This window comes from Pseudorca crassidens, chromosome 9 (genome assembly GCF_039906515.1).
Source record: "Pseudorca crassidens isolate mPseCra1 chromosome 9, mPseCra1.hap1, whole genome shotgun sequence".
NCBI lineage: Eukaryota > Metazoa > Chordata > Mammalia > Artiodactyla > Delphinidae > Pseudorca > Pseudorca crassidens.
Window position 1 is genome coordinate 32,526,498 of NC_090304.1, and position 13,232 is coordinate 32,539,729.

Genomic DNA, 13,232 nt, shown 5'->3' on the forward strand with positions numbered 1-13,232 from the left:
TGGTGGGGGAGGGATAGTTATGGAGTTTGGGATTGAGATGTACACACTGCTATGTTTAAAATGGATAACCAACAAGGACCTACTGTATAGCACAGGGAACTCTGCTCAATATTAACATTGTTAATCAACCGTACACCATATAAAAATGAAAATTAAAATAAAAAGTTAAAAAAAAAAACAAATACAAAAAAATGTCCTGATCTACTACATACCCTTTGCATAGTTTCCTTGTTTTCTCTTTACAGAAAATTAGGCTACAATTTCCAAGAGGTCAGGGTTGTGTCCTTTCAAGTTTGTGTCTACAGTGATGAGCATAGTCCTTACATACAGATGGAAAACAATTTAGCTGAATACTTGGCACTTAATGAGCAATCTATATTTATTTTCTAACTTCTAAGGAAAATGTCCAATGAGAAGAGGGACACTGATGTGGATTGAATGTGTCCTCCAAAATCTTATGTTGAAGCCCTGACCTCCAGTGTAATGGTATTGGGAGATGGGGCCTTCTGGAGGTAATTAGATTAAGTCATGAAGGTAGGGCCCTCATGGTGGGATTAGTTCCCTTATAAAGAAGAGAGAGACAGAGATCCATCTTTCTTTCTGTGCAAACACTCCTAGAGAAGACCATATGAGCACACAGCTAGAAGGCAGCTGTTTACAATCCAGGAAGAGGGCCCTCATAAAGAAATGAACAAGGCAGCACCCTGATCTTGGGCTTCACAGCCTCCAAAACTGTAAGAAATGAAGGTATGTTGTTGAAGTCACCTAGTCCATCACATTTTGTTATAGCAACCTGAGCTGACTAAAACAGAAATGCAGCAAGTGACGTTTCAAATGAATTCTCTGGCAACGTTGCTTTGGATACTCAATAACGTAGAGCAAATCCATGAGCTAAGCACCGCCATCTCCCTTAAGGGGAGAGAAGTATGCAGCCATCACTGTATTCAAGGTATGACCAAGAGCCACGCAGAATAAACACTGTGCTCTTAGAACACTGAGAATAGAAAAAATAATTCTAACTCGGAGGGCAAGAAAAAATTCACTTGAATCATAGAGTAGGCATGACAGCAATGGAGAATGCAGTGAAGGAAAGGAGGCTGAAAAACCTGATTGAGTTTCCTCAGCAGAAACTTAAGCTGTAGGACTAAAAGATTATGTAGCAGACATGCTCTAGAATTTAAAAAAAATTACCAACATGTAAATTATTTTTTAAATTTTCATCAATAAATTCTCATAATATTGAACTGCCTACCTAATGAAATTTGTGACTTTTAAAATCCACAGTGAATATATATATAATTTATATGTATACATGTGTATGTACATATGTATTCATATACACACACATGCATGATGCAATAAAAAAATCTGTCTGCATTATCCAATCTTCTGGAAGAGAAAATCAAAATAAAATGACATTTTGGGGGCTATATTGCTTTTTTCCAAATGTAGGTTGAAAATTGCTTACTTGGATGTGTTTCACAGATTTCAGGAAAAACCATTCAAATACCCCTCTCCTTTCAAAGAAGAGGTGAAGATTTTAAAGAAATGTAGATGAGAATAGCCATATATCATGGAAAATAAGAAAAACTATGATTTGTAATGCTCATGTCACAATGCTCTGAAATAGGCATTGAGGAAACTGAGTCACAGAGAGGTTAAGTGATGTACTCACACACACTCCCAGTCAGCTCCCAGTTAGGTACATAATATCACTGTGGCTATAATTAGCCAACTCTGAAGACTTAGCAGTTAAATGTCCTCATTTAAAAGTTATGTTTTTGGTATTCAGAGAAAAATTGTTTCATGACTGAAAAGTTTGCTTCTTTTACATACACCCTTATCACATTTTATTATTCAGGATTTTTCAAATATTATCTGTGAGGTGCCTGCATAGAGATTCAAAACCCAAGTATACATAAAATATAATTTCCACCACTATCGAAAAGATAAAGACTATGAGCAAAACATAAATGCCAGAGAAGCTTTTAATGCTAATCTGTAAAATGAAATGCTCTGCAGTACATCAACTTAGATTTATTGAACTTTATCTTAAACATTTTGGATTTCTGTTATTATTTTTTGAAAAATGAGCAGTCTCTAAGACACGTGCATCTAAATGCTTCCTGTGTTTTCCTGTGATAAGCCAAGAGAAATAATAATATTTATTATTTATCTCAATGACAGGACATATGTTTATTAGTAGTAAATCAGTTAAAGTAACAATCAGTAATTTCCTCTACACATTCAGGGGCATAAAGAGCCCAGTTTTACTAATGGGCTTAAATAAATGTATTTTGAGCTGGAGACAAGTGTAATGTGCCCATAAAATGACAAAGCTGCTTTTCCCAAAGTCACTGGACTTAATAAGGGTGAATCTTTGCTCCTCCCTTAGACTAACATGAAGTGGAGGCAGTATGTGGCTTCCTGGCAGGTGGGGGAGATTGTGTGGGTAGCTGTGCATTCAACCAATGACCCGTTTCAATAAATTTACCCAGGATTTTTCCTAAACATAAATAAAATACATTATTAATGCAACTTTCTTCCCTGAGTTTTGTTGAATTAAAAAAATACTGTAGACCTAGAGTTTTCAAAGGAGGTTCAGAAAGATATAAAGGAGAAAATATTGGCCTAAAATTTTTTGAGATCCTTCAGGATGAAATAAAAACCATGAGAATAATATGAAATGGAAATACATATTTTAAAATGATTTTGACAGAAAAATGAGATTATACAGATTAATGTGTCATTGAGAAATCGACCAGTTACAGACAAAAACAGAGCATTAGAAAATGTATTTTGTTTTACTTAACTTTGACTCTTCATCCTGAAAATAGTATTTCCCTAATCTACAATTTGTCCATATCCCCTTTCATCCAAATGTAAGGAATCACAGAAACAAGCAGTAAGAAAGCCCCAGATGTAATGCATCATTAGGTACTTGTAACAGTGGTTCTCAGGGTTTTTTGCCCACCCTCCCCCAGTCCACTGGAGATTTGCTTTAGAAGTTGGACTGGTATCTATAACATTTATTTTAATAGCAAGTGATCCTGAGGCACGTAATAAGAGAACCATCACTTTCAAGTATACTGCCTGAAACTAACTCCTTTCTGCAATAACTATTTCAGTTTACCAAGATTTATTTAAATGTAGAGCCTGCAGATTGAAGGTTCTGATGATTGAAACAAAAGCAGAACTGAAGGCTTCCCTGGTGGCGCAGTGCTTGAGAGTCCGCCTGCCCATGCAGGGGACACGGGTTCGTGCCCCGGTCCAGGAAGATCCCACACGCAGCGGAGCGTGCTGGGCCCGTGAGCCATGGCCGCTGAGCCTGCGTGTCCGGAGCCTGTGCTCCACAACGGGAGAAGCCACAGCAGTGAGAGGCCCGCATACCGCAAACAAACAAACAAACAAAAAAACAAAAGCAGAACTGAAAGGCCTCCTTTGTCCTGTCTAAAGTAGGGTGGTGGTAGGGATTTGCAAGGAAGATTTGCTTAAGTCAGTTGATCTCAAAATCCCCTAAGGAGCTCTTAAAAACTAATGATGACTGGAACCAAACCAGAAAGAAGTTGTTTTAACAGGTCCAGGGTGAGTCCCAAGTATTAGGATTTTTTTTAAAGACACATCCCAAGTGATTCTAATGTACAGGCAATGTTGAGAACTACAGACTTAATTTCTGAAAAACGTATCCACTTTTGTAAGGATTGTGGTTATACCTTAGGAGAAAGTATTTTCCATATTAGACCTCTGGTGTATACTGTAATGTAATACAAGATATTTTCTTTTAACTATTGTAAAATAATAATAATAATAATCCTGCCTAAGAAACAGCTGGCTTTCTACTAAAGAAAAGTTGTTTTCCAACATTCTCCAAGTGACTATGAAGACTTTACAAACTGGGTTACTATCTCCCATTTACTTCCTGATTTTTCAATGAATCTGATATCTTACTTGGATTCACTTTGATGATAATACAGAATGAAGTAAAGTGAGTACCTTACTCGATTTTACTTTTCAAAGCACAAATAAAGTGTACCTTGCTTCTTGTCCTTGCATCTGCAATCTTAGTGTCATTTGGCATGGATGGAATTGATATCCGAGTTGGACTAGGCTTGAAGAGATTCAAAGGGGGAGGAGGTTGATCATGGAAAACAGCTGAGAGGCAGAGTTGTACCGTCTCTTTCATTGCTTTCAGCTGCGACGCCTATGAAAACAAGAGAGATCACAACACAATGTTTTCATGTGGTTCTGGTCATCATTTACCTGATTAGATTCTCCCTTTCTTCCTAGCCTACACTTGTTCCCTACACAAACACGTATTAATTTTCAAACGCAATTGCCTAACATAAATTCCATTATGATGTGCCGTTTAATACACACTCAGTCTGTTTTTTAGGAGCTAATGTGTTTCATGATATATTTTGAACACCGGAATTCAGAGACATATCTTACATTTTCCCCTTGAATTGACATGATTTCAATCATGATACTTTGCTGGCAAGGAAATATACTCTAGGGTCACTTTAAAGTGGAACATGTCCTTCTTAGAAACCTGCCATCTTTCTATTAGCAACAACCTTTTTTATTACAAATCACTCCTCTTGTGATGTAGGCTTCTGTGTTTCTCAGATAGGCCTGTACCTCCACTCAATTTCTGATACAACTCTTATTTCCTCTGGGCCCTGTTAAGTGGTAGGAGTTATTTGGATGTGATTGTAAGTGACAATATCAACATTTTCTGTTAACATAGTATATCATAATATTCTAAGCACTTTCACAAAATATAACTTTATGCTTTCAAACATCTGTGAAACTGGCATTATTATTTCTCTTTCACTATAAAGGAAACTTTTCTTAATTTTTTAAAAAATTTTATATTGGAGTATAGTTGACTTACAATGTTTTAGTTTCAGGTGTACAGCAAAGTGATTCAGTTATACATATACATATATCCATTCTTTTTTAGATTCTTTCCCCATATAGGTCATTACAGAGTATTGAGTAGTGTTCCCTGTGCTATACAGGAGATCCTTGCTGATTGTCTACTTTATATACAGTAGTGTATATATGTTAATTCCAACCTCCTAATTTATCCCTTCCCCCACCGTTCCCCTTTGGTAACCATAAGTTTGTTTTCTAAGTTTGTGAGTCTGTTTTTATTTTGTAAATAAGTTCATTTTATCATTTTTTTAGATTTCACATATAAGTAATATCATATGGTATTTGTCTTTCTCTCTCTGATTTACTTCACTTAGCATGATAATCTCTAGGTCCATCCACGTTGCTGCAAATGGCATCATTTCATTCTTTCTTTGGCCGAGTAACATTTCATTGTATATATGTACCACATCTCTTTATCCATTCCTCTGTCAATGGACTTTTAGGTTGCTTCCATGTCTTGGCTATTGTAAATAGTGCTGCAATGAACACTGGGGTGCATGCAACTTTTCGAATTATGGTTTTCTCCAGATATATGCCCAGGAGTGGGATTGCAGGATATGGTAGTTCTATGTTTAGTTTTTAAAGGAACCTCCATACTGTTCTCCATAGTGTTTGTACCAATTTACATTCCCACCAACAGTGTAGGGGGGTTCCCTTTTCTCCACACCCTCTCCAGCATTTATTGCAGACTATTTTTTCTTTAGGTTTACATCCCAAGGCAGACAACCATCTCTAACGTCCATCTAACCCCCAAATCCCACTGCTAAAAATATTTTTAATTGTTAACGAGGTTTAAAAATGATACAAAATTGAGTAAAAATGACAGAGACATCCCCAGATGCAAAAATGAAGAGAGACATACAACCTTGGGAAAATCTCATGGTAACTCAGTGGTAACTGGGGACATGCATAGACTCTAGTAAGACAATAACACATAAACATCCACTTGAAGATATGAAATATGGTCTTTGGGGTGAGAGAGATGAAGACAGAGATTAGGTGCTAAAGCCATATCCCTGGACAAACTGGCATATGTGGAGTTTACCCTTTCACTGTACCCATGGATCAATGAAGCAGCAAAGTCTGTTGTCTCTTCCTGTGAAAGTAATATACTCCCAACAAAACTACTGCCTTTTATATATGATATCAGGAATACACCTGCATATTGCATCCCATCCTATTTCTTGTCTCCTATAAAGCCCTTGTGGTCAATTTCTTGAGAGTAGTGACTATGACTTTGATCCTTACCAATGCCCACCTCTGTGTTTTCTACTCATGAGTGGTATAAAATTTATCCTTAAGATGAGATTGTCTATTGCTAGAATAGCAGTTAAAGAAATCTCTCTCTGGTCATATCAAGAGATTTTTTAAAAGGCAACAGTAAGAGCAGCACCTGGCAATATATAAGCAATAGGACAAACAAGTACCTCCTTCTCATTAATCTTGCCCTGTCAAGTTGTCCAAGACAAAATAAAAATCTGATAAGAACTATAATGGAGGGGCTTTGTTAAGTGGACGAGAAGGAGCTAAGCTGAATGGTAACCTTATATTCAAAATGGTCCCTTTTATTTGCTTGCCTGAGTCGCTAGATTCTTGCCCTTTCCCCACTTAATTACTTTCTATGATTGATCCTGTTTGTTTCCTTCATACAATTTATCATTAATTTTAATTTATATGTATACACATATGTATAAGTTGCCTATTTTGTTCAGAACTGTATAGCTAACACATAACACAATCCCTGACACATTAGAAGGAACACACACAAAAAAGTTTTTTGAATAAATGACTTAGGTGAAAATGTTGTTTCTCTTTTATCAGGGAAAGAAATTGACAGGCTATATCAGTAAAAAGAAATGAAGTAATGGCTCAGATTTCCCTTCCTATTGATTCTTTGTTATAATCTTGGGTGACCCTTCCCTTCTCTCACTACAGAATAAGAGATCATGGCATTGGGTACTGTGTCAGGAGTGAAATATTCCAGATGGCATTGAACAATTTAAATATATTTCGTTTTCTTATATTATCGTTAGACAATGGAAATAGAGCTAACGTGACGAGGTCAGGCAGGTCTTGGCCAGCACTCAAAGCTAATATGGCTTTGAAATGTAGCTTTTCAATGCTTAGATAATGCAGGAAGTAATGGTAGTTATTTTTCACTGCATTCTTATCATGGCTTCTCTTACAGTATATATGTAAAAGTTGGATCTATAACAGTCACAAAGTATATGTTGACATAATATACAAATTCCTGAGTAATGGCTGAACTTGGATGCCGAAAATAAATAATGAACAGCATCAAGCTAATAGTTCATTTTCAGTAAATATTGTTTAGGCAAGACAAATTTTCCAATGGAACAGTCAATGGGATAGGCATATATGCTACAATTTTAATCATCTGAACTTGGTGCAATCATCTCTTCTGCTCCTACAGGTCTCCTGACATTCTCAGGGTCACTGCAGTGTAGTAAGTTATCTTTGCTCTTATGTTTCAACCTATTATTAATCTCTTAGCTTTTGATTTCATTTCTTTTTTTTGGATCACAAGCCTATGACTTGGCCTCCTATATTAGATTCTGGCTCCTCTCCTTCATTATACTGTAGATTTTTCCTACTAGAGACCACAGGTTTCTGTGAGCAATGCTGTCCCAGTTTGGTCATCTTTCTACCAAAAAAAAAAAAAAAGTCCATGTCTTTCTAGTTAGTCTGTTCCTGACACTACTCAGGTTTGGCTTGACCCATCCCATGAGCAGGACCCAGATAACGATTTTTCCACCAAAATGGCCATTACATTTTAATTTGTATTGCTAGCTGTAGTCTGTTTTAAAATTGCAGGTAAGGTCACTGTTCACTTTGAAGTTCACCGGAACAAGATGTCACCTAATGAAATACAATGTAAACCATATAAAGTATACTTTGCTCTAGATCTTACAACCTATTCCCTCTTAAGATCAGCCTTACTTTTGCCCTTGATCTTCTCCCCACACCAAAACACTTTTCCCACTTCCTTTGCCGCATGTTAGTAAAATGCAAAGTCTTTATGAAGATCCTGCTTGTCACAATGTCCTTTATTTATAGCCCACTGAACATTCCAAGTTCATTCCCATCTTAGGGCCTTTACCCTTGCGGTTTCTTCTGCCTGCAGAACCCACTTTCCAAACATCTACATAGGAAATTTCCACTTGAAATATATGTTTCAGCTCACATATTATCTTCTTCAAAGTCTCTATCACATTTCTTAAATTATGTCCTATGAAGCCCTTGTCATAAATGCATATCATCTTATCGTTATATCTATTTCTGTTACCATGTAATTTCTTTGAGGGATGGTATTTTTAAAAAAAATTATTTTATATTGGAGTATAGTTGATTTACAATATTGTGTTAGTTTCATGTGTACTGCAAAGTGATTCAGTTAGATATATACATGTATCTATTCTTTATCAAATTCTTTTTCCATTTAGGTTATTACACAATATTGAGCAGCATTCCCTGTGCTACACAGTAGGGCCGGTATTTTTTTGGAGAATCACTGGTTTCTAACTCAACAGATATTTGTTAAATGAATAAATAAAGCAAACCCTCCAGAGGATATGTTTTATGTGAGAAAATAATGAAATATTTCTCATTTTATCCTGTATATTATATAACACAAAAAAGTATTATTTTAGACATTAAAATACTACTGCTTATCTGTATAATATGTAAAGCTTATAAGAAATTTTTGTTTATATGATCTTGAGATGGTGGGAGATTTAGAAGGCAATTTTGTGTGTGTGTCTGTATGTGAGTACTTTTCTCAGAAAAATGCATTTTTGGGGGAACAAGAAGATATATATTGCAAAGACAACAGTGTCCCTAATTTCTCACCTCCTGACAAATAAAAGTTCACAAGGTAATATTCACGTCTACCTTCATTTATTTACATGAAGATGTGACGTCCTCAGAGAGATCTGGGTGCATCAATGACAGCTGGCTTTGGAAAGATCGTGAAGGACTGTGAATCCAAAGCTTTTCCCCTTACCTTTATTTCACCATGAAATTAGCTCTATGAATCCTATAAAGTCATTCAGCAGTTTTATTTTTTCTGCTCTAGGTGATCTCTATGTCCCTTGTATGTAGGATGAATAAATAGCATGTGTGTTAACTTATGAAGTTATATTACCTTCATTTATCTATTCAATCAATAACTATTTATTATGCTCTTGCTGTGTGCCAGACACACTGTGGCAAGAACAGTTCTTGTTCTTTTACTACTTCGTCCTGGGAGTCTGTGCAGATCAGTGCAAGTCAGTCTGTGCAGACTAACTTGTGTCATCTGTAATACAATGTAATAATGCATGCTGTCCTGGGTGAAATTTTGTGAGGGTCATATGCAATAGAAACTTTTAACATAAGAATTTGAGAGATAGTTTCCAAACCATAAAGTTGTTTTTACATTCCAGTAGCTGAAGCTAACTATAATTCATAAGATATTGACAAATAAATAATTGATTGTTTGGAAAACCAAGATTGATTCTTAGATCTTGAGATTATTATTGCTTTTATTGGGAGAGTAAACTGAGACTTCTATCACGAGAAATATGAAATGAGAACCAAGTTAGAGTGTGAAGATATAGTTTTCATAATATTTATTAAGTACTTAAGGCTATTTGAAGCCCAGATATAACATTCTTTGGAGCTAGACACCTGAAAAGAATTAAAAAGTCTCATAAAAAAGTGATGGGGCGAGGTGAAGAGCAATTTCATTAGGCTGTAGTTTTTATCGATTTTGAAGTGAGCTAGCGTTTCTACCTGACTTTATGATTGTAGTTTACGAGCCTCAAACATACCTTACGTGAGATTTGTTGAAATCAACCTCCAGTCATATGCAATGCTTTTATAGTTCACTGTAGCAAAAGGAGTGACAAGATCCTGAAGGTTAAAGAGAAAAATTATCACAGAGAGGCAGTCTCTCTATGATCTCATTCACTAATAATAATAATTACTATGCTTCCTGAGTGTTTTTCATGTGCCAAGAATTCCCAGTACTTTACTTTTTTTGATGAATATCATTTTCTCATCACCCTTATGAAGTGAATTTTTATTATTGTTCCATTTTACAGTGAAGTATAAAGAGTTTGAGCAATTTGAATATGGTCATTCAGTGACAGAGTTATGATCTGAACAGACAGACTGACTGCGGGGACCTTTATTTAAACACTACAACATATAATCTCTCATCCTGAATCCAGTCTGGCATTGTGAGGGCTAAGCACATAGTGCTCTTGGTAGAAGTGGGGAGGAAGAAGGCATAGGATGGATAAGACAAAGGAGAAAAAACTATATTATCTTCAAGTTCTGTGACTCAGGACAAACTACAATTTGCCCATGAAACGTCATGTGACAAAACCGGTTTTTATAACTCGCATGTACTTAAAATACACGTATTCACTTTTTGTGTTTCTCTGAACTCCTGGTTCAATGTCTAATTATTTCCTAATTTTTGGTGCCCAACAAAATTGTGAGAGATGTGGGACCCAAGATTGTGTATCGTAAGTGTTTTCTGTTTCTCATAGCACCTGGCACACAGTGGTCACACAAACAGCATTTCAAACCCATATAGTCATTCACTGACTAAATGGATTATCTGAAGTTAAGTAAGGGAAAAAAATTAATGTAAGGAAGAACATTCCAACAGTCATAGTTGTCAAAAACTCAGAGTGGGAGGGCCTGCCTCAGAATCTTGGAAATTCAACGTCTTTCTAGAACTTAAAACAGGGATAGCAAAGAAAGGAAAAATAAAAACATGATCTAATTGAACTTCAGGATTATACGTACCTCTGATTGTCTGATTCTACCTGCCAATTCTATAAAGAGTCGTTTCCTTTTTAAAAACTAATTGGTATAAACTTCTTTTATAAATGAAAGAAATCTCATAAAGTGGAATCTTGGTAAGATGAATTATATTTGACCTAGTCTAGAAAAAAGCAGGCAGGTTTCCCTAAAATACTTAAATATTATATTAATTACTTGGATAAATATAAAATGAGACAATCACAAAGGAGTGAAGTTGTTAAGATATCTTATTCATTCAAAAGCCATATTTATCCCAAAGATGTAAACCTTAAGAAGGAAAATATTTATAATTCACAAAATGTGCTTACAGTTCCCCTACTGCAACACTTTCTAGACATCCTGCTTGAAATGTTAGTTATGCTAGCTATGAAGAGGTTTCAGCCGCATATAAATGAAGAAAATGCCTATGTGAGATCCAAGTCTTAAGGAAGTTGTGGTCTTTCACAACCACTGCACAGTGAGAAGGAGGCAACGAGACCTCCAAAATTAATCCACCTTAAATGTTCCATCTCTTCTATTCTGTAGGTTCTAACTGGTGATTAGAAGGCAACCTCCTTTCTTTACAAAGTTGCTAAATGTATACAGATATTATTGCAAAATAAGTTATGAATGTAATCATCTTACTTGCTTATTATTCCAAATAAAATGTTTGCTAAGTTTTGATCACAAAAATGGAAAGCCCTTGACAGCAGACAGAACCTTTCATTTTTTAAAACTGCTTATTTTGAAAAATATAGGAGCATACAGAGAAAGACATAACGAACATCAGGTGAACAGCAACCTGAATTAAATGTTAAAAAGCATCATTTTAATTATATAATATGTTATATATAATACTTACATAATTATATTAAATACATTTATATGATAATGTATGCATATGGATATTTTAATATGCATGTACACATTTATTACATGTAACTAATGTATATATACAAAACATATGCAATATAATGTATGTATATAATGCATGAAATATACATATGCATATGTGTAAATTAAAGACTGTGTCTATACAGCTTTAAAAGGATAGAACATTTGAGAAACAGTAGATGTATCTGTAAGCATCCTTAGTGTTATTTCACTCCATCTTTCCCCAAAGGCGATTGCGTCCATAAATTTGATATGAGTATCTTTCTACTCTATTTATGATATGTAATCAAAACAAAATATGTTTCATGTATTTGAACAATTGTTAAATACTGTACATAATAATTCTGACATTTTTCATTCCACAGTGTATGTTATAGATATATCAATATTGATACAGGTATCTTTATATTTATCAATATTAAATTTTGATTACCATTTGAAAATGAGTATAGTAAATATATGGATTATATATATTAATTTTAACAGCAAATATTTAAATTATTTCCTTTTATTATTAATACAAACACTGCTGTATTTAATGTCCTTATGCACGTTTCCAGGTACATATGGATAAGTGAAAATTCTAAGGTACACACTTTTAAAAACTGATTTTAATAATTACTCCCATTACTAATGTATCAGAATTTGGTATCACCAGACTTTAAAATTTTTATCAATTTGATAATGTTGAGATGCTATCTCATTGTTTTTATTCTCGTTTCCACTTTTCTGGTGAGGTTAAGTATTTTTTTTAAATAAACTATTGAAATATAGCAGATAATGAAAAAATATATGGGTCTTAAGTGTACTTTTAAAAATTTATGTACATTTTAAAGAAATATTGCTGTATGCATACCGATTTAGGATTGCAATGTTCTTCTCCTGGACTGATCCATATGAGACTCTCTTCTTATCACTAAAAAGCCTTTACTTCAAGTCTACTTTTAATGATGTTCATGTTGATACACAAGCTTTCTTTGTATTACTGTATACAGAGTTCATCTTTTTTTCCCTATTCTCCTACTTATAGATCTTTTGTTTCTTTATATTTAAAGGTGTCTTTTGTATAAATCATAAAGTTTTTGTTTAATGTAGCCTTATAATTTTAGCCTTGTACTTGGAATATGTTAACCATTTAAAAATTTAATTACTAACATACTTAAGTTGGTATCTACCATTTTACTATTCACTTTCTATTTTAGCTCATCTTTTTATATCCAACAATTTGACTATGAAGTGCGTTATCTTTGTGTTTAATCTGACCGTGCATTATTTATATTTTTGAATCTGTGGTTGATATCTTTCAAAGTTATTGAAAATATTTAGCCATTATGTCTGAATATTGCTCTGTTTGTCACTTCTTCTGGCACAACAATTATATAATTTAGAAATTTTGAAATTGTCTTATACATTTCTTATACTTTTTCTGCTTACTTTCCATTTATTTGTACTTTCTATACATTAGTATAGGTATTTGATATTAATTTTCCTTTCATTTCACTAGTTTTCAGTTCTACTATGTCCAATCATCCATTCTGCTATTAAATACATGAGTTAAATTCTTAATTACATGAATTATACTG

General features: G+C 34.4%; 1 protein-coding gene across 4 annotated transcripts in view; it reads right to left on the minus strand.

The window, feature by feature from the left end:
- The window catches only part of LUZP2 (leucine zipper protein 2), a 449,267-nt gene that overhangs the window by 39,854 nt on the left and 396,181 nt on the right, over window positions 1–13,232 (minus strand). For 3 of the 4 annotated variants that reach the window (XM_067749585.1, XM_067749584.1, XM_067749588.1), the window contains one exon: window positions 4,034–4,201. The exons of the other annotated variant lie outside the window; for it this stretch is intronic. In XM_067749585.1, the coding sequence (XP_067605686.1) occupies window positions 4,034–4,201 (168 nt within the window). The remainder of the gene's footprint in view (window positions 1–4,033; window positions 4,202–13,232) is intronic. 4 annotated transcript variants of the gene reach the window in all.